A 22,453-nucleotide genomic window follows, 5' to 3' on the forward strand; every position below is an offset into this window, starting at 1 on the left:
CACTCATATACTAACAATAAACTCTTCTTTAACAATACTCCTCCACTCCCAGACACGTCGCCACCCTACCTCCCAGCTCAGCTCAGTGTCTGGGCTTACCCAGAGTCCTTTTATAGCCCCTGACCCGGAAGTGGCTCCAAGCCAAACCCACAAGTCCGTTTTCCTTCCGGGTCAGGGCAAAGTCCTTTTCTTCATCCCGGGAGCACATCGCTTCTTCCAGTCACGTGACTGAGATGCACTCCCGGGTTATAGGGCATGCCAGAGCCCACTAGCCCCCCTACAGCGACTCCTGGCGGCCCCCAAGGTATCCAGCAGGGCTGTGTCAAAACACTACATAGTCCATGAGGCCCTGCTGGAATTCGGGGCACAAATATGCTGTCCGGAGGGCTCCTCCTAGCGGCCTGGGGGTGACGGCCGGAGTCCATAGCCGGTCGTCTGTCACAGTCCCTCCCCCTTAGCGACGACCAGTGGGGCGGAGCGTTGATTCCCGCGAGGGACGTCTTCCTCCAGGAGAACGCTTTATCCGGACCGTGGCTCTGTTGTCGAGACCCCCCAGCGAACCTTGGGGGAACGGTGTATCTGCTATCCCACTGCTCCCCTGTCCTCCGGGGACAACTCCTCCACACATGGCCCGGTTGCCGGCAGTTGTAGCACCGCCGACGTCCTCCTGTTGGCCTCTCTTCCCGAGACCGGAAACACCTCGGGAATTCTGTCAGCTCCACCCTGTCCTCCGCCAAGGAGGGTTTAACGGCCGCTTTGTTGCTCTCAGCCCTTTTCTTTTCCCTGTTAGGAGACCCGCATTTCTGTGTGGGGATCTCCTGCTTTCTCTGGGGCTTGTGCACAACGTGAGGCTCTCTATGGAAAAGAGAGAGCCTCTTTGCTGTTTGCACGCCCGTTGTCCTATATAAACTCGGAGGCGGCGTCATTAGTACCGCATCGCTCCGGGTAACAGCACTATTCAGCTGTCCCGGGACGATCGGTACTTCCCCCGCCCCTTCAGTAACCAACGGCAACCCCTTTTTCACACGGGTCGGGCTTTTAACGTCCGCCTTAGTCCCGAGCAGCGTCTGATACCGCTGCTCCGGTTCTAACGGACAATTAACCGACCACTCCGTCATGGTGCCACATTCCCTTGTCGGGTTCACAGTGCTTTGGCAACCGCTACTTATTAAACGCGGTGCCGATTCACACTGCGTCCCCTTATGATATACGGTACAGAGAGCACCTACCTGCACCGCCGCATTAATCGAGGCCGGGGCTTCACGGCCTAACCGCCGAAGGTACGTCATCAGTCCCTTCAACGGCGCTTCGGCTGCAGCTCCCAGCTCCTCCACACGCTCCTTCACCTCCTGTAGTCCCTGGAAGAAAGCGTAAAGGGGCGCGAGACATTTCTCAAGCTCCTGCAAGTTTATAAAGTTATTTGTCTCGGCCGGCAGTAAGGCCACTTCCTTGTTTTTGTCACCTGCCGACCGGGAACCAATGAGCACGTCCTTTCCTGGCACGTGCTCTGCTGATGAGCGCAAGGGCTCCTGGGACATGGAGTCTTCTGAGGGACGGGTGGCTACAACAAGCCGACTGGGATCTGCCTCTTTTACTTTAGCGGCAGATCCTTCAGTCACATTCCGTCTCTCTTTCTCTTTATTTAATAATGGCGCTGCTTCGCTCGCCGCCCCCTTCCCCTTCAGGGAGCCCAGACTTGTCGGGGAAGCACTGACCTCACCGAAGGCTTGCAACTGACCTTCCTCCCGGTCGCCATCGCGCGAGGTCACGTGAACGTTGTCAGCGTATGGGCTGCTCCTCTGCCGACTCCTAGAACTGCTCGCCTTCTTGTTTTCGCGGCCATCTTGCCTAGAGGTGAGGTGGGCGTGCTCTTTGTCCGCTTCGTGCAGACAGGCCTCTGCAAACAGAGAAAAAGAAGCTCCCGGCGGTTCGTGTGCATCCCCAGCACTTACCTCGGAACGTAGGCGGTCTTTCTCCAACTCCCTGTAATAATCTTCGGGAGTTGCCATGCGGCAACGTTCCGGCTGCTGCCCCGCTCAGGTTTGCTCTGCTTTGAGCTGCGCCCGGTCTTCCTCACTGCCGGTCAGGTAAGACCATAGCGTCTCCAGCCCGTCTGGGACCGAAGTCTTCTGGCTAGCTCCAGTCTTCTTCCCAGATTTTTTCCCCATAGTCTGTTTTAAAGGACGGCTCACAACTGCAGCGCTCTTGCTCGCGGGTGGGATTTTCACCTCTGCGGCCTCAAGAGGGACCTTTCTAGGGTTCTCTGCTACCACGAATTTAATATTTAATGCAGATCCTCTGCCTCCAGACGGCCAGAGACTCCTGCCGACTACGCCAGTGTAGCAGTTGAGGCTCGTGTCCACCTCTCGAACCCTCAGGTACCACTCTGATGACCAGGTGAAAGTATAAATTATATTTATTTTATAATTATACGGTGCACCAAGCACTCTCCACACCACACTCATATACTAAGAATAAACTCTTCTTTAACAATAGTCCTCCACTCCCAGACACATCGCCACCCTACCTCCCAGCTCAGCTCAGTGTCTGGGCTTACCCAGAGTCCTTTTATAGCCCCTGACCCGGAAGTGGCTCCAAGCCAAACCCACAAGTCCGTTTTCCTTCCGGGTCAGGGCAAAGTCCTTTTCTTCATCCCGGGAGCACATCGCTTCTTCCAGTCACGTGACTGAGATGCACTCCCGGGTTATAGGGCATGCCAGAGCCCACTAGCCCCCCTACAGCGACTCCTGGCGGCCCCCAAGGTATCCAGCAGGGCTGTGTCAAAACACTACATAGTCCATGAGGCCCTGCTGGAATTCGGGGCACAAATATGCTGTCCGGAGGGCTCCTCCTAGCGGCCTGGGGGTGACGGCCGGAGTCCAAAGCCGGTCGTCTGTCACAATATATATCTGAAGCCGTGCAAGCACACTCTTGAGAATGCAACGTATAGTTGTACAGAAGAAAAGCAATCTTGCCTGAAATGAATGGCAACCTTTTGTAGGTCTATGAAGTTAATTTAAACTTTAGGTTTACACGGTGCTTTCTTTCCGAAGTACCTGCACTCATGAATATGTCTCTATGTGTCAGTCGGTCAAATCCACGCGCTTCGCACCGGCGAAGTACCGCTTTTAAATTTTTATTAAGAAGAAAATAAAACGTTTTTAAATTGAGGGAAAATATACTAATAACAGTTTGTTAAGGATCAGTTTTTTTGTGAAGCTGCCTTTACTCGAGTGATCACTTCGACCTGACTTGGTGGCCAAGTATAAGCGTTACCTGGAAGTAACCACCCATACAATCAGATTGTGAATCAGACTACGAATGCCGTGAATGTAATTACACACTCACTGCACTTGCTTACGGTAATCGAACCTCGGACGTCAGCGCTAGAGGGGCTTAGCAGCGGTGAAGTATTGCTTTTAAATTTTAATTAAGAACAAAAGAAAACCTCAGAGGTTCGATTCCCGAAAGGGAGTGAAGTGAGTGTCGGGTTACCTAGCAGGTAACGCTTATGGTCGGACAGCAAGTGACGTAACATCAGCCACGGTGCCTTCAGTTGTGAGAAGCAGATCACAGAATGATTGAAAATAGGTTTGCATTTACCTTTTTAGTAAAAGGCGAGCTTTTAAGCCTGAGAAATCACCCCGTAAATGCACACGTTTAATTGCACATGTGTTAATATGTATGGTTACACAGTATTAAAAGACAGTGAAGAACGTGATTTACCTTTGTTCCCGCGTTTGATAAAAGGCGAGCTTTTAAGCCTGAGAAATCACCCCGTAAATGCACACGTTTAATTGCACGTGTTAATATGTATGCTTACACAGTATTAAAAGACACTCAAAAATTAACGTCATTTACCATCAGCCACGGTGCCTTCAGTTGTGAGAAGCAGATCATACAATGATTGAAAATAGTTTTGCATTTACCTTTTTAGTAAAAGGCGAGCTTTTAAGCCTGAGAAATCACCCCGTAAATGCACACGTTTAATTGCACATGTGTTAATATGTATGCTTACACAGTATTAAAAGACAGTCAAAAATTAACGTCATTTACCTTCGTTCCCGCGTTTGACTCGTGCTGTAAATCTCTTCCTTGTTTTTAGTTCACGTGATTACGTAGGAGGCGTGATGACGCGATACGTGACTCCGCCTCCTCCATTACAGTATATGGACAAAAAATATGTTCCAGTTATGACCATTACGCGTAGAATTTCAAAATGAAACCTGCCTAACTTTTGTAAGTAAGCTGTAAGGAATGAGCCTGCCAAATTTCAGCCTTCCACCTACACGGGAAGTTCGAGAATTAGTGATGAGTGAGTCAGTCAGTCAGTCAGTCAATCAGTCAGTCAGTCAGTCAGTGAGTCAGTGAGGGCTTTGCCTTTTATTAATATGTATAGATTAGCATTACATTCAACACAGGATGGTTAGTGAATTTCAAAACATTTTAAAAAGCGCCATTTTATAGGATTTTAATGAATTGCTAGGTTACATGATGACAGTGTCCATATTTTTGGTACTTTAAATCTCATACATCTTTCAGGGTCTTCTGACCCTTTTTAGGGAGGGGCATCTCAAACTTGCCTTTCCTCAAACAAATACTATTTGCTGACCTTTTATTTGAAATAGCACTCATAATATCACACAGCAAGTAGCCATACTTGATAGTCATAAATACATTGTCTATAAATAAGTCAGAAATCAAAATAAAAACCACAAACAAAAAAAAACACATTAAAACATTTGGAATGGAGCAAAATCAGGTTGAGCACCCCTAACATTCTGAAAAAGGTTTGTTTGAGAAACAAAATGGTTTAAACTGACCCGTCCAGCTTTGTTCCTGACCTGCTGCCTATATATGTTTAGAGCTTCTCTACAAATATACAGATTTAGAAAGGATTGTATGGTGCAGGTTTCTTATACACCAGGAGATGACAAAGAGTGGATAAAATCACATGCATTGCAACATAGTTTTAAAATGATTTGAGATTTTTTAAAGGAACTTGGCATGGCATGTCGTGTATGTACAGTTGTATGAATCTGATTTTTATGTGTGTATACTGTTTCTGTCTTTTAAGTGGAGGCAACATTTTAGTATGGAGTATAAGCAAGGTTTTATAAATGAGGCCCCTGATGATTTGTTAGATTTCAGCCTATTTTATTTCAGCAGTACTTCTCCCTTACAATTTCAAAATCAATCAGTACCTCCCTAGCAATCCCTATTAATTTTGAGAGGTTATCATCTTCTTCACATACATAAAGCAGAAATACATAGTTCAAAGAATTATCTGTTTCACTGTCTGTGTATTCTTTGTCTTCTTTACTGTTCCTAATATTCTTAACCTCCTTGACAGTTAAAATATTTAAAGAGTCATCTTTTGCCTGTTGTGCAATATTTCCCTCCATCTATCTTTATATATAATACGCTACTGTGGCTGTCTGTTTGTCTGTTCAGAATTTTAAATCCCCTGTAGCTCGCAAACTGTTTGAGCTATTGACCTGAAATTTGGTACACATATATTACGTGACGTCTACTATCAGCTTTTGGGGTGATGATTGACCTCCAAAGTTATTCCTCTTTTTGTTTTTATTTTATTTTATTGTAGAATCAACTCTCAGCGTCTAGCAGGGTGGCTGTGCAGCGCATGCGTATGGGCGCTGTTCTCATCCCTACCACCTTCGCTGTCACTTTCCCCTACCTCCTCATATCTTAAATCATTCTTGAGGCAGATTAAAGACTTAATTGCCAGCTTAAGGGAAAAATTAAAGAAAATGTACTAAGTAATTGCAACACAAACACTAACTTAATCAGTTTTAACGTGAAAAGATGCAGATAAAACTGCTAGTGTGAAGAAAAGAAGAGTTGCTTAGGAAGCAGCAGGTGCATCAACCTCTGAGCAAACAAATGCTAAATGTACAGAGAAAAAGTATGAAAATTATGAATGCTCAAGTCAAGTGTATTCACTGCATGTTATCGTGCAGTGCGCCGTTACTGGTCCTAAATATTACAGAATACTAAATCTAGACAGGCTTCCCTCCTTTTTGGTGCATTTGTAACTGTGGTAAAGAGCAGTCATTGAGTACATCCAAATCTCAAGTTTTTATGCTCTGCTTTCTGTGAGGCTATCCCAGTTAATGTTTGGCTAATTCACATCTCCCAAGACTTCAATATCCTACTCAAAACATGCCTTTTAATAGTATTACACATACAGTATGGAAATTAAAACCATTTTCTACATTATTGTATGCCTAATTCAAACCCTATTCCTCTCTACTAGAATTCAAGTATCCTCACAAAGCTATGGCTCATCATCTAATGAAAGAAAACTTGCATTCAATTCCAATTTTAAATAAATGACTACTCCTCCTTTCAGTTTTGCCTGTCTTCCCTAAAAATGTATACTAGTCTATGTTAAACTCAAAATCATCTCTTATAATCATACTTTATGCTTACAGCCTTTATTCCAATAAATTTTAATGCCCGACTTTTAAATATAAACTTACATATCCATTGTGGACGCTAGGTGGCACCGTTGCCTCTTTAACACTAGAATTACCAAAGCCTGTGAAAAAACTCGTAGATCCGGCCCACCTTAAATCCCATTGCACCTCTCCGTCAGCGTCTTTTGTCCTGTAAATGTGCCGATAAAGACAAGCAGCAAGCAGACTGCTATTCCATCCCCCCATCGCCACAGAATGTGCACAAAGTTCTCCTAGCTCATGCTTTGATTATCTGGGAGTGAAGTGCTGGAGTTTTAGAGTGGAAATAAAAGATTGTTATTTGGAACACGTGAATTTCATGTGTGTTCCATTTCTACAATAATCTGTGTAAAAACATTGTTAAAACAGAAATGTTTTTTAACATTGTTAAATGATAAATTATATAATGTGTGAAGCCTGAAGTCCAAAGATCAAATAAACACCTTCACAAAGGTTCAAGGATGATACAGCAGCATCTGTGGCTTAGCGGTAAGAATTGCTGACTTGTAATCAAGAGTCCCCCAGTTCGATCCTGACTGCCTCCTGCATTTACCATTTTCAGTAGGGAGCTGCTCTTATTGTTAATATTATATAATAAACACATACATTTGTTTTGCGTCTGTAACAGCTGGTGTACATTTATAGTACTTGTAAAAGTTAGCGTTTTTTTTCTTTTATTCTCTCCGTCACGATCACGATACATACTACCACCCTAGGGATCTGACACTGTTAGTTTTTATTTGAAACTGGGAATAACTGTAGATGTGAGTGGTGTTTTGAGACAATAGAACTGAACATTCTCTGATCAGGATGGATAAAAGCTGACACACAAACGCTGGTGAATCTGCTTTATTCATATCTCACTGTCACTTGATTTTTTTTTATTCAGTTTTATTGAATGTTCCTGTTCATGCTGAATTAGTATGCACCTTACGGTCCCTGATGTCAAAGCCTAACTGACAAAAAAAAACCACAGAGACATAGGTATATATGATATTTGGAATTATTCATTTTATGACCTGTATAGTACATTTCGGAAAACATTGTGGCACAGATGCAACATTATTCATATTATTCATATTCATTCGTATAACATCTTGCGGTTGTAATCAGTGACTGTGTGTGTGGTTTTTTTTCCCCAATCTTGCCAGTCCCCACATGTTGCTGTATGGTGGTGTTTCTTTTGTACTCCAGGACATTCAGAGGAAAGAATAGTACAGAGAGGTCAGTTCAGCGCTATATGCAATCATCAAATTCAAATGTTAACAGTTCACACACACACGCAAGGACCGTCCTTTCTACATTTACGACATGTGTACCTCTTGCAGTGTACACACTTCTATCTATGCTGTGGTTTCTATTACATCTAGTGTTAAACCCAACAGATTGCCACTCAGGGCACCAGGTAAAAGCACTAAGAAGGTGTTTAATTTTGCTTTCTTCTTTAAATAGTGCCCTCAAGTACCACAGTCACAATAACACAAATAAATACAATATACTAATCATGATTCTCTCCCTCTCTTTTCTCATCCGCACCTCCCAGCAAGCTTTGTCCACCTCCACCCGGCTTGCTGGGTCTTCAGCAGTCCTTTATATAGTTCTTGACCTGGAAGTGCTTCTTCCGGCCATATGTCTTTCTAGTACTTCCGGGCTATAAGGGAAACACGACTCCTCTGATTCGTCCACAGCACCCCCTGGTGCCACCCACAGCACCCAACAGGGCTGAGATGGCAAACTCCAAGTCCCAGGATGCCCTGTGGGAATCCAGGGCACCACTATACTCCAGGGGAGCTGCCATCTAGCGTCTTGGGGGAGGCAGTATCCAAAAATAGCTGCCTTCCCCCATCCTTCCATTCTTGTGGCGTCCCAGCTGGGTTGAGCTGCCAGCCGTCCCTTACACCATCCATTCATGAATTTTCATTCATTGTATAATATTTTAAAGTCTATGTACACGGTTGACGAATGTAATTTTGCTCGATATAATAATTTTGTCTTGCAAAGTTCTTATTAAATCAATTTAGTAAATTTACACTGAAACACACATCCTAAATAAAGCAATAAAAGCTGTACAAAGTGAAATAATGTATTGTTATAAAATGATAGAAGTTGTCACTTATAAAATATTTTTTCCCCAGAAGGCTTGGGTACATCTAAGACATCAATAAGACATAATTTTCCACAAATCTTAAAAAGCACTATTTGTTGCATGTACTATATATAGTTTGAACCAAAGCAGCACCTTGGGAACCTTTAGTATAACATGATTTTACTTTGTGTCTGCAAAGCAATTAATTATTAAAATATACATTTTCAATGGATGAATAATATAGTTAACTATGTATTTACATTATTCATTCAGTTCTTGCTTTTTAATTACATCTAGTTTTATCCTGCTTAAATGAAAAGGACTATAGAAGCTATAGTGTCCAAAGCTGAACAGTTAAAACTTTGTGTTTCTTTTTTGTTTCCATTTTTTTTGTGTGGAATTAAATAAAATATTGAGCAATTATGTACACATAATGTACAGTATATGTCCAATTCTCTGTTTGGCAATGGGTATTTTTATTAGTAATTGTTATAATGAGAGCATGAAATGCACAAATAAATGTTTCTCAACTGAGTAAAAAAATTTGGGGTACAGCTTACTTGTTTAATTGTTAAATATATCGAGTACTAATTTTTATTTTTTTTAAAATAATTGCAAAATCAGAGATTTTCTACTACAAAAATTATAAACTGAAAAGTACAAGTTCAGCAGCATGCAAAAAGTTTAGAATTGTTTTTTAGGTAATGAAGGAGAAAAAAACAATAGCCATCTTCTGTAAATTGCAAACACCACACTAACAAATATTTAACTCCTGAACAATGACTTTGCATGTGGGGTATTTGTTAATATTTTTAAAACTGTTGTAATCATGTGGCATGCAGTCCTGTAAATGCAGTTCAAGAAATGTCTTCAGTGTCACAAATCTTTAACAATGGTAAGTTAAGGTAAGTGTTTGGAGTATAGTATATTACAGTGTGCATATAATATTTCTTTTTAATATTTCCTCTTAACAGTGATTAATTACATTTTGTGTCCTTGTCTAGATGTTGTTGAACTTTCAGTTCATGCATTCTGTATAGAAAGCAGGCAGCATAATCTGATATTTTGTATATATGATCTTAAATTAATATTTAGATTTGCTTTTGACTGTCATAAAAGTGTAATGCTATTTTTGTGATTACAGGTATATTTTCAGTGTATATTCTTAAACACATTAAATATTTTTACCTTAAATCAATTTTGTGCAGTTCATAACAGTTTTAATTAAGAAGAAATTGCTGTTTTTTCTGATTTTATATTTGAATATAATCTTTAAGCTGTTTGCCTTTAAATATATAAGCAGTATGTGCATCCAATCAGAGCTATATTTACAAAGCTGGTAACAAAAAAACTAAAGTATATATTTTTAAAAGTGAATTTTTCCATTTAAGATATGCTTTTTAAAATGTAATATATGTTACACTATTATCTAAGTTCTTTGTGACACTTTACAGTAAGAGATACCACTCTTCCTCGACATTCTGTGATCTTTTTTTTATTAATAAATTTCACTTCACCATGACATATTAACCTCAAAATCATAATAAACTCATAACCTTGGCACACAAACATTCATTAATAGCCACCTACTGTAAAGTGTCTCTATGTTAGCAATTTACTATCAATTATTATTATTTTTATTGGTAAGCTAATTAGCGTAATAAATCATTGACATATCTAAGACAATGTGTATTAGATATATATATGTTATTCATTCGCTACTCTGCTGTTAATAAATTTCCACAATAACTCCAATTACTGTACTCCAGGATATCCAATGTATTACCTAAAAATATAATGCTATAATGTCTTTTTATCTAAATTAATATTTACCAGCAATGCCATATTTTGTTATATTTTAACAGCATTTATTTAAATGAGAAAAACTATGATTTTTGCAATTTTTTTCAATGTTGCAACCATGTGTTAACTAAGTATTCTATTATCTCTCCACTCACCTATCCATTTTATAATTGATATAGCTAGTTCAGCATAACCTCTCAAAGTACTCCTTCCAACTATTTAACACACTTCTTGCTTGTGAGTACGTTTCCATCATTATCCTTTATCACCCTAACCTGCTGCTCATCTTTCCCAGCTCAGTCCCTCTGCCTAGCCAATCAGTACAGGTTCTTTTCTCCCTCTTTAGTGTCCAGCCTCATTTGCAACTCATCATACGCCTTTGTCTTTGGCCTTCACCACCTCTGTCTTTACCTTATGCCTTATTTCCCAGTACTCCTATCTACTTTCTCTCTGATTATTCCACTTCTTCGCCACCCTCTTACTCTGTATACTCTCCTGTACTGCCCTATTCCACCACCATGTTTCTTTATCCTTCTTCCTCTGTCCTGATGTCACACCAAACACCCTCCTAGGTGTCTCCCTTACCACTTCAGCTATAGTTGCCCAGCTATTCTGTAACTCTTCACTACCACCCAGTGCCTTTCTTACCTTCACCCTGAACTCCATCTTACAGCCTTCCTTTTCCACTTTTTATTGTCTGATCCTTGGCTCTGCCTTCACTCACCTCCTCTTCTTTATCTCCATCATCATGCTACAGACCACCACCCTATGCTGCTTAACTACGCTTTCCGCTGCTGCCAATTTGCAGTCTTCAATCTCCTTCAGACTGTCTTTACTGCATAGGATATAATCCACCTGTATGCATCTTTGTACACTCTTGTACATCACCTTGTTTTCCCCCCTTTTCTTAAAATACATATTTACCATGTCCATGTTCATCCTTTTCACAAAATCCACTATCATCTGACCTTCTACATTTCTCTCCTTGACACCATACCTACCCATCACCTCCTTATCCCTGCTATTCCCATCACCAACATGTCCACTGCAATCTGCTCCAATTACCACTCTCTCTCCCTTTTGTACACACTCCACCACTTCATCCAACTCACTCCATCACAAAAACAACTTGTTAGTGCATACGTCCTGCAATATTAATCATCATACCTTTGATTTCTCTGTCTGACACTTCATACTTGGTCATTTTCCTCTTGTTGACCTACCCCAGCTGATCCTGCCATAGCATTGTCAATTCCAAAGGAATGATGCTGTTTATTGACTGTGATGTGTGGAGGATATTTGGCATCAAAGAGGTTATGGCAATGTGCTGTGGGAGCTTCCGTTGTCTTTCCAGATCAACTATTAACCACCAGTCCCATGCTGCTGCTAAAATTCTTATCGTTGATTTACCTTCTGAGCTGAAATGCTATCCAGTTCTCATGAACAAGAATTTCTGACTAATGGGTCATGCTAGTTTGCAGATGCCAACTTTCCTGCTAATTTCATCTGCAATAACCTCAAGCACCTGATTGTGCCACCAGAAGTATTGGCCCTCTCCCAGAGCTTTTGAACATCTGCTCAGGATGAACTTCAGGGTTCCTCTCTAGGTGCACAGTTGACAATTTAGCAATTCTAACTTTTTCCATATGTGCTGATCAGATTGGCTTAATAAAACACAATACACAGAATGGATGAAGAACCTAATCCCTTGTGGTCCATTAGCCTATGTGTCTTTAATCTCCATCACCCTCTCTCATTTTATCCAGGCTCTTTGTTGCTTTATCCCTACCACCTTTGTGGACCTTTTTTCCTTCATAGTTGCTGTCACCTCCTTGTGGACCATATGTTTCCTCTGGCAGGATTAAATCCTGGGGTTAGGAAGGTGTCTTGCCCAGCCATTCCACGCTTCATTACTTCATAAGGACCCTGTAATGCAAGCAGAATTATGTCAATTGAACAACCTCCTTTACTCTCCACTTCCTCAAACTCCTGAATGCTATCACCCCAGACCACCTTTGGGTCACTTTATAAAGTAGGAATTTTCTTACCCTAGTCACTTTGAACTCCTTCTTCAGTAACTAATGGACAGGCATTCCTATATAGTGCTAAACTACAAGCAGTGAAACAAAACAACAACACAAAAATGTTTATGATTTTTGTGTTTACCATCTTCTGATTTATTTATGCACATTTTTATACAATTTTATTGGCGTTTCTGTGTACGTTTGTTATGTCATGGATGTTATCCAATTTCCATTTAAAATTAGATATCCACTCTGGGTACTGCTGATTTTTAATCTGGTTTTTCATGTCCATATTGTGTTGAATAGAATCCTATATTTTTATCTGTGTGATCCCAGCCATTGTGACACATTGTCATCACATGATCAGTATAAAAGATGGCATTGTAGTAAAATAAGTATCCAGTTTTTTTTTCAATATTACAAGAGACTAATTGGGCTTTCTGCTTCAGACATTTACTGTATGGTTAGGTCTTTATGACGCTAGTTTCTTTTTAAATCTTTGCTTTGCTCTTTTTTGAGTCAAGAGTTTTGGAATGAACCTTGGGCTTTGGTAATGAGATAATTGAATTTCTGGTATTTTTGACCTTAGTTTTTCCATTTGGCCATGAATGTTGTCTTTTTTTGCTCATCTTCTGGTCAAATCCTGCTTTACAATATTCATCTAAGGCACTCTATCTTTTATTATTTAATGGTGACCCTAAGTTTTTTTTTTTTTATCAAAACCTGAGTGACATCTGTCATGGTTTTATTATTGTTCGGACAACTTCAATTCATTATGGATATGAGACTTATATTATCTTTTACTATATCTTGATGCTATTTCACTGAAATCTTGGAATTAATTCTCACAATAATGCTCTTCTATAATTATCATTGCTAAGAACATGATAGATGCTGTCATTCCATGTGACATCTTTGTGTCTACTCTTTTAGGATGCTAAAAAATAAACTAAATTATGTAATAGTGGTGAAGACTTGTTACTGTTAAGGAAAGGATTTCATAGTTACGGTTAGGATCTTTTGAAATGCATACTTTTATTTTTGTTTTTTGGCAATCAATCTTGCTCCCTGGCTTTTGACCTCAGTTTTTAAAACAACTATTCTTTTGCACATCCCCCTTAATTCTTTCATCTACCCAGTCCATTTAATTATGGTCTTTATTTTACAAGCTGGCTATTATAACACCAAGATGAGAACAATATTATCTGAAATGAAACTGCAAAAACTTGTAAAACACCCCTTGAATGGCAAAGACAAAATATCAGCATCTTTTCATCATGTAGTATTTGAATTTCATGCTGTGTAGCAGTGTTTAGATGTAGTTATCAACTCTTCCCCACAAAAAGTTTTCTGGTAATCTTTTTATTTTCAGAAAGTTTTATTACCTAAGTGTCATTTTTTTCACCAGCAACCTCAAATATGCATCACTAACCAGGTAAAGACAGCATTTATCATTTTTTAATTCTCTTCTGTATGTTATTCACTACTCCTGTACTTTTAGTGTGGAACACTTTTGAAAGAATTCGATAAAATTTGTCATCCGTCAGAACAGAAGGTGGTTACCGGAAAGAAACTATTTAAGTGCCAGCAAAGGCACATTCTTTGTTGCAGTTTATTAAAGCTTTGAAAAATCTGCTCCATCCAGAAATCTATTTTTATATCTGTTAGTTCATGTTGTGTATTAAGTTGACCAAGAAAACCTTTTATTACTTTCATGGAGAATGGAGATTACAAAATTCAAGATACAGTGCTCTTCAATGGAGACCCAGATTGAACAACAGCAAACAATATAGCACCCATAAAAATCTTAAGTAACTTGTGTCTTGTAATACAAATGTCAAGTACACATTTGTATGCTCACAACATCCCAAACACCTGTATTTGGACTAAACAAAGTTCCCACTATAGCGTCTGATGGTCCATAGCACTATAGGGTTCAAAGAAGAAGAAACAGCATGCAAACACGACTGAGCTTTTGAATTGAAGATCTGTCTCTCTCCTCATTTACTGGTCATTAAGGAAACATGCAAATTAGTGATGTGTGCAACTGCAATTCCCAAAGCAAGCTGTAAAGGACCCCCCAACAAAAAACACAGGATGCGCTGTGAAATGATAAAAACAACAAATTTAGCACTATTTACAAGGTGTTTCTTTATTCTTGATGGACAAAGAAAGTGCAAAGTGTGTACACAGATACATCTGAGACAAAAAAGACATTCCTGCCATACCCAGAACCATGACAGTGGAATTAGCCAGTCCCACACATGCCAGTGTGTGTTTACAGGAGTAGAACTTAGTGAGCACAGTGATCTGTATCTTGTTTAGTTTTTGTAAGTTTATCTTTATTGTATATATTTTTTTTTTCTTTTGTGGTATTTATTCAATCTGTGTCTTTTGTTGTTTGAGGCACAATGGCACAATGGTTAACACTGCTGCCTCACAACTTGTATCACATTATTTTGCAACAATAATCCCACAAGGATACAAAGACAATTGCACCATTATAATCCACTCAAATATTCTTATCAAACTTTTTATAATGTTCTAATGTTCTAAATAATATGGCACTGTGCCACAAACATTGAAAAATGTAACTTTATCTGAATCATATTTTTAAAAATGAAAAATCTGATGACCCATAAATATTAATGAATAAAAATTATTGTTTTTTAATCTCTACAAAAAGTAAAGTTTTCCAAGTTTATAATGACTACTTGGTAGTACTCGAGTTTAACAAGAGGTTTTACTGAACATAGAATATTCCACGCCTTTGCATGTATAAAGGTTTTATTTCTCACTTAAGAAAATAGCATAGCATGTTTTATTTTTAGCTACACCCTGTTCCAAAATTGTGTCCCTTAAATGGACTGTTTAGTTAGCCAATTCAATTTATTTTTACATAGCACTCTTCAAAGATTGCAGACACAGAGTGCTGTGATGAATTCAGATGTAGATACAGATATAAACTTTACAAATTACTAGGCCTGGGAGAGTTAATGTGTTAATTTTTGCAGTTAATATGGCTTGTTTAACGCGTAAAAAAAAAATCTTGTTGCATCCAAAGCCGGCAAAAAGACAAACACCTCAGATGGTGCTTTGGTCATGGCAACGTTTTCATCAATTTTTTATTTTTATTTTTTTTTAACATAACAAAAAAATAATACAAATAGGCTAAGTGTGTACCTAAAGAATGACATACACATCCAGTACCATATTCAAAGACTACCTTTAAAAATTTTATGAAATAAAAATTTCACTTAAAGGTTTATTTTGTATTATGTGGTTCAAAATGATATGCTACATGTCAATACGTAACACTGATTTAATTTTCTTCATTTATACATATTGACACAGGTGCAGGGGAGTAGAAGGAAAGAGGGTGGGGAAGGGAGGTTTACGGGTCCTAGAGTAATGCCAGAGAAAGACTGCGAAAGTAAAAATTACACTTTTCTTCTTCATTTCATGTTTCTATAAGAGGATCGAATCAAAGTCTTATCACATAAGTGCTAAAAAAAGTTCTTTGACCAACACTAAATCCAAAATAAGTTTGTTGTATCTCTGTATTTAACTCACCAGTCTGCCAGCCAGCTTACAGTGATGACTGCCCTAATATAATTACAAAAGTCTTCAAAACAGAAGTGTAATGATTATACCTACCCATGTTCAAGTTTGCGGTATCATTGCTAATTTATGCAAAGAACGCAACATAGCTGTCCAAGTAATGCACAGTGTCAGTTTTAAAACAAGATAGCAGTTACGGGGATGTTTTTTAGCGTGCTATTAGCAAACCTGTTAGTAGAGCAGCTGTTTTCCAATCGTTTTTCTGTGGTGGCACACTTTTTGTACCCCAAAAATCCCAAGGCATGATTCTATCAACCAAAAAAGCATTAAATCTATACACATGCTAAACTACCTGCAAAACGGCGATCACAGAGCTGCTTATATGTCAGCTTTCTCCAGGTAGTTCCATGCTCCCTATCAGGTCTCAACAACCTGAGGAGCGTATCTATCTCAGGTCAGGACCCCTGGCCACTACACTTATTTCTACGCCACACCAGTTGAAAAACACTTGTGCAGAGTATAATCATCAAGTCTTTGAAGGCAATGAACAATTAAAGACAGTATTTACAGAGTTTTAACACAAGTTTTAATGTATGCCCATTTAAAAAATGCTTATTCTTTCATTTAAATCAGTCTTCAGCAGTGCATTCAAAGTCACCTCTCATTTCGATCATTCAGTTTTTACTTTGACACGTCTGTGTCTCATATGCTGTGTCAATTTGATAATTAATACATTGGCCTTGTTTTCTTTTTCTCTTCTTTTCAACTTGCCTTTTAGGAAGGCATTCAAATTCAGGATTTACTTTCACAAGTAGTATTATGTTAAAAGTTGAGATTTAAGGTTATTAAGTTTAAACTATGCCATTGTTTTTTTTTATTCCTTTGTGTTGATTCTACATTCAATTTGTGATTCAGAGTGTATTTACTTTATGGTTTATGTATTAATTTTATAATTATATGTTTTTAAGTTAGATGTGATTAATTGCTATTAATTACATACATTTATGTGATTAATTAGTTATTTTTTTAATCAATTCCCAGCCCTACAAATTACTAATTGCATAATCAGTACAAAAAAGGCACAGATTTGTTTAAAAAGAAAGGAAACAAAGAGGCTTAAATCTGATTAACATAAATGGAGCCCAGCAATATATGTCTATTAATTATTTGTTCAACTATGGCCAATTGGTAATGGAAGAGATTTAGCAGTCTTGATTTAAACATATGATATTTTGATTTCTTGCATTGCTGTAATGTCTTTTATTATGTAAAATATCCTGGAGTATGGTATTTCCATGATTATCAAAAATCACAATGATTTGTTTTGCAACACTTGTTTAATTAATCTCTGCATTGTATTATTTTATTTCAGTCACTTCATCCTCTTTTCATCATGTCTATTCCAGGAATTTCCAGAGAACCCAACCAGCCCTGGCGTCACACCCAATCATGTCCCCAGGTAGCGATCCCATTAATAACATTAATTCCTACCAGTTTGTTGTTTTGTTCTGAAATTTCCAGAATCACTTCATATGACATACACTAATTTAGTCACAATACCTATTTCATTTCTCTCCATCATAATTCAAATGGAAAAGAAGCCAGTTGTAAAAATGGATTAATGCTTTTCTAAATATTAAATGTTGCTCTGAAAAGGTATAGTGTATTTATTTTAATTTTACAGATGTATTGTACTGTAGTATTTTTTGTAGGTTGTCCTTATATTTTTTAAAATTGACTTGTTATTGTCATTATGCAATCAGCAAAACAGCAATAGTTGATAATGATCTGAGTTAACCTCTCATACTTTGAAAAGTATTATTTAAGGCAATTAAACATAATAGACCTTCTGAAAAAATAGATACACTGTACACTTACTGAGGACATGCTCTGTATTCATACTATATACTGTACTGTAGCAGTATATAGTATGTAGTTATAGCGTAACCTGATAGCTACATAAATGTGATAGATATTCAGCTGTGTCATATACTGTATGTGTAAGTAAGGTGCTTCAATTTCAATGTAATTAATTTACTTCTTTTTAAATGACTGTTACAATGACATAGCAGATGGTGTTAATGCTTCATAGTACTTGGATTTACATTGTGACTATGTTTATTTTTGTGTGGATTTTCATGTTCTCCCCAGTTTTTCTCCAGTATTTCGTGTCTCCTTCTACATTATATTGATATGTTACCAGTAAATTTTAATAATATCAAGGGACTTTCCTTAAAAATAATATACTTCTTACTTCAGCTTGTCATCTTCCCTTAGAGATGCTGTCCAGCAACATGTACTCGGATAACCAGCTTGACAGGCACGCAGTTTTTGATAATAGCTCATTGCAGCTACCTTCACTAGTGAGATGGTGAGCAGGGTTAATTTAGACTTGGTCTTTCCCCATAAACCTGGAACCACTCTGCAGACTGTTCTTTTTAATGACAAAAGCAAGAAATCTGCATTAGAGACGCTGAACACAGTTTACAGTATACCATGCAGTGCATGCCCAGCTGCATATGTGGGACAAACATCAAAAACACTCACAACACACATAGAAGAATACTGAAATGCTGTCAGAAAGAAGGACCTACGATCTCTGATACACGTACACACAAGCTCAATCAGTCACATGATTAACTGGGACACGGTACAAGTAAAATACTTAAAAGCAGTATTATGTCTGTTTCCAAGAATTATAATACATGCTTGATCAACATACTAAGAAGCAAAATCAAATGAGAAAGCATCAGAAACAGTTGTTTAATTTATAGTTGGAGCTATAAAGATCTTAAGGGAGAGTTGTTATGGTAATTCAAATACACATGCACTGTATATCAAAAAATACCTGTAAACAGAGAATAATCAAAATGAATCCTTTATCCTTTTGAAGAATATATTTCTTAAGATCAATGGGAAGCTATTTTAGGAGATTTTGTATTTACTTAATAGAAGAAAATTTTGGTGATGTTTAAGGCCTAAAATGGAGACAGAAACAACCTAAGATATCGAAAGGGTTAAAATGAATCAAACTTCTGCTGAGCCAGATTATTGGAATTTTTCTATCAAATGTCCTTGACAAAGTATGTAAAATCACAAGGGTAATGCCCCTCTTTTGTAGTTTACATTCTCCGTTAAATTGTAGTGACTATACGTGGTCCAGATCTGAATATGCAATTATGCAGTTTTCATTACGCTATAACTTATTAAGTTTATTACATAGAGAATTCACAAAAAAATTCTTTTTGTTGCCAATAGATGGCAGCACCTGCCCTGCATTCGTTTATTACAAGATATTTCGAACAATTCTTTTGTCTTGCATTGTTTTCCTGCATTTCATTAAAAGTTGCATAATTAGATCTGGACCACCCTTATACTTGTCTCTTTCATAAGAAAATCGGTGTACTTTATAGATTTAAGTGTGCTGGATCCATTTCTGAAACTGGTATTTTTGTACCACAAACATTTTCTAAATGATATCACATCCAACGAAAAACGCAATTTTAAAAATAAAAGTGTTGATTTGTTTTAAAATAAGGTACATTTTTTTGTATGGAAAATGTATTTTTCATGCTCAAAATATTATTTGAAGTATATTTTGAATTGAAAAATGGGAGTAATTCTTAATGTTTGGTGAGGTGGAAACAACCCAAAATCAAGTAAAGGTACTGTATTTGTTGCATATTTTTTGCTCTCATTCAGCATTTTTTCGCTCATCTTATTTCTTCAAAACAGCCAGGAATTTATACTTAGAAAGTTAGAAAGCGGTCTTTTCATTGTCCAGAAAAGAGAAAGTTGTTGCTTACATTTTTTTTATAGAAATACACAAGGTGTTTGAATGTTGATTAGGTAACAGGTAAGCAAATAGTAAAAGAATACACACCTTTCCTTTAACAGAAAAATGTGTGTGCCACATTTTCCTTTGGCAACAAAGGCATAAAACTAACAGGAACTAGTTGAGTACAGTTGTGGCCAAATGTTTTGAGAATGACACAAATATTAATTTTCACAAAGTTTGCTGCCTCTGTTTTTATGATGGCAATTTGCATATACACCAGAATGTTATGAAGAGCGATCAGATGACTTGCAATTAATTGCAAAGTCCCTCTTTGCAATGAAAATGAAAATGAATCCCAAAAAAAAACATTTCCACTTTTGTTGTGAAGGAGGCTTCAGGGTGCCCTGGATAGTCCAGCAAGCGCCAGGACCATCTCCTAAACTTGATTCAGCCGCTGGACTGGGGACCAATTACCAACCACCAGTTCAGAGCTTGCTCAGGAATGGCAGCAGGCAGGCATGAGTGCATCTGCACAGTGAGGCGAAGATTTTTGAAGGATGGCCTGGTGTCAAGAAGGGCAGCAAAGAAGCCGCTTCTCTCCAAGAAAAACATCAGGGACAGACTGGTATTCTGCAAAAGGTACAGGGATTGGACTCATGAGGACTGGGGTAAAGTCAGTTTCTCTGATGAATTCCCTTTCTGATTGTTTGGGGCATCTGGAAAAAAGAATGTCCGGAGAAGAAAAGGTGCGCGCTTCCATCAGTCCTGTGTCGTGCCAACAGTAAAGCATCCTGAGACCATTCGTGTGTGTGGTTGCTTCTCAGCCAAAGGAGTGGGATAACTCACAGTTTTGCCTAAGAACACAGCCATGAATAAAGAATGGTACCTGTGGTGGAACCCTCCCAACAGCATGGAGGTTCCCTGAATTCCAACAGGGCCTTATGGACCTTGTAGTTTTTATGCACAGCCCTGTTGGATACCTTGGGGACCACCGGGAGTCACTGTAGGGAGGCTGTCGGACTCTTACGTGCCCTATAACCCGGAAGTGTGTCATGATCACATGACAAGAAGAAATGACGTGCTTCCAGGTTGAAGAAACGGACTTTTACCCTGACCCGGAAGTAATAAGGACTTGTGGATTGTGGGACAGGAACACCTCCGTGTCAGGGGGTATAAAAGGACTCTGGGAAAGCCCAGACATTGAGCTGAGCTGGGAGGAAGGGTGGCGAAGTGTCTGGGAGAGGAGGAGTGATTATTGTACTTAATTATTGATTATTTGTATTTGTATGTGTAGTGTGGAGTGGAGGGTGCTTAGTGCACTTTATTATCATAATAATAAAAAGTCTTGGACTTTTACCTGGTGTTTGGCGTGCTACCTGAGGGTTCGAGAGGTCGATAACAGCCTCAACTGTTACAACCATAACATCCTCTGAGAGTAACTTCTCCCAACCATCCAAGAACAGTTTGGAGACGAACAATGCCTTTTCCAGCAAGATGGAGCACCATGTCATAAGGCAAAAGTGATAACTAAGTGGCTCGGGGTACAAAACATCAAACAGTTTGGGTCCATGGCCAGGAAACTCCCCAGACCTTAATCCCATTGAGAACTTGTGGTCAATCCTCAAGAGGTGGGTGGACAAGCAAAAACTCACAAATTCTGATACACTCCAAGCATTATGCAAGAATGGGCTGCCATCAGTCAGGATCTGGCCCTGAAGTTGATTGACAGCATGCCAGGGTGAATTGCAGAGGTCTTGAAAAAGAAGGGCCAACACTGTAAATATTGACTCTTTGTATAAACTTAATATAATTGTCAATAAAATCCTTTGAAACTTATAAAATGCTTGTAATTGTATACCATAAAAACATCTGACAAAAATATCTAAAAACACTGAAGCATAAAAACAAATTGTGAAAATCAATGTTTGCATCATTCTCAAAATTTTTGGCCACGACTGCAACTTCTTTCTTCCTGCCTAATACTTGATCAACCTGGAGAGAGGTTCCACCAAGATATTGCTCAAATGGAGAGACATCATAGTGGAAAGAGAAGTAAGTCTATGTTAACAGATATCTGTTGGTCATTTCGCCTGTGAAACACTTTTATAGAATACCAAGTGACTGATTTTTGTAATAATTATATTTAAAACAATTACACGTTTATATTTATTTCAAGTCTAAATAGTCAATTTTAAAAATATATGTTATATTGTTTCTGTAACATAGTTTTTTTTTATTTTAATCCTTCATCTCTCAAAAACTGGATGTAAAAGATGCAATTATTTTGTTAGATTTGGATTCATCAACCTCATATCGATAAACAACACCTAAAATTTTTTATTTAATTTTGCAGACCAGTGCTATTTAACAGACAAGATTCAAAGAGCAAACGTCAATGATCATCTGTTTTTACATGCTTTCCTTATCCATATTGTCCTTTCAGGGATATATTCTTTCACCTCTGTTGTATATTCTGTACACTAATGGTTGTTGCAGTACATTTTTAAAATAGGTGCATTTTAAAATTTGCTTATGACTTAGTGATTGTAAGCCTACTTAATGAAAACAAAATAAGTCACAATCCAGTGGAAGATGTTGTGATGAATCTTATCTATAACTTAAATTTGCAAAAACAGAAAACTAATAAAATATATGAATTAACACCATTCACTCCTGACAACTTAAAACATCAAAACAAAATAGACACTAAAGTTTTATTACT

General features: G+C 38.3%; 1 protein-coding gene across 6 annotated transcripts in view; it reads left to right on the forward strand.

The window, feature by feature from the left end:
• asic1c (acid-sensing (proton-gated) ion channel 1c) overlaps positions 1-22,453 on the forward strand; it is a 1,328,607-nt gene that overhangs the window by 1,286,417 nt on the left and 19,737 nt on the right. For 4 of the 6 annotated variants that reach the window (XM_051928821.1, XM_028803265.2, XM_051928823.1 and 1 more), the window contains exon 10: positions 17,360-17,412. The exons of the other annotated variants lie outside the window; for them this stretch is intronic. In XM_051928821.1, coding sequence (XP_051784781.1) covers positions 17,360-17,412 — 53 coding nt within the window. The remainder of the gene's footprint in view (positions 1-17,359; positions 17,413-22,453) is intronic. 6 annotated transcript variants of the gene reach the window in all.

This window comes from Erpetoichthys calabaricus, chromosome 6, assembly GCF_900747795.2.
Source record: "Erpetoichthys calabaricus chromosome 6, fErpCal1.3, whole genome shotgun sequence".
Classification (NCBI taxonomy): Eukaryota; Metazoa; Chordata; class Cladistia; order Polypteriformes; family Polypteridae; genus Erpetoichthys; species Erpetoichthys calabaricus.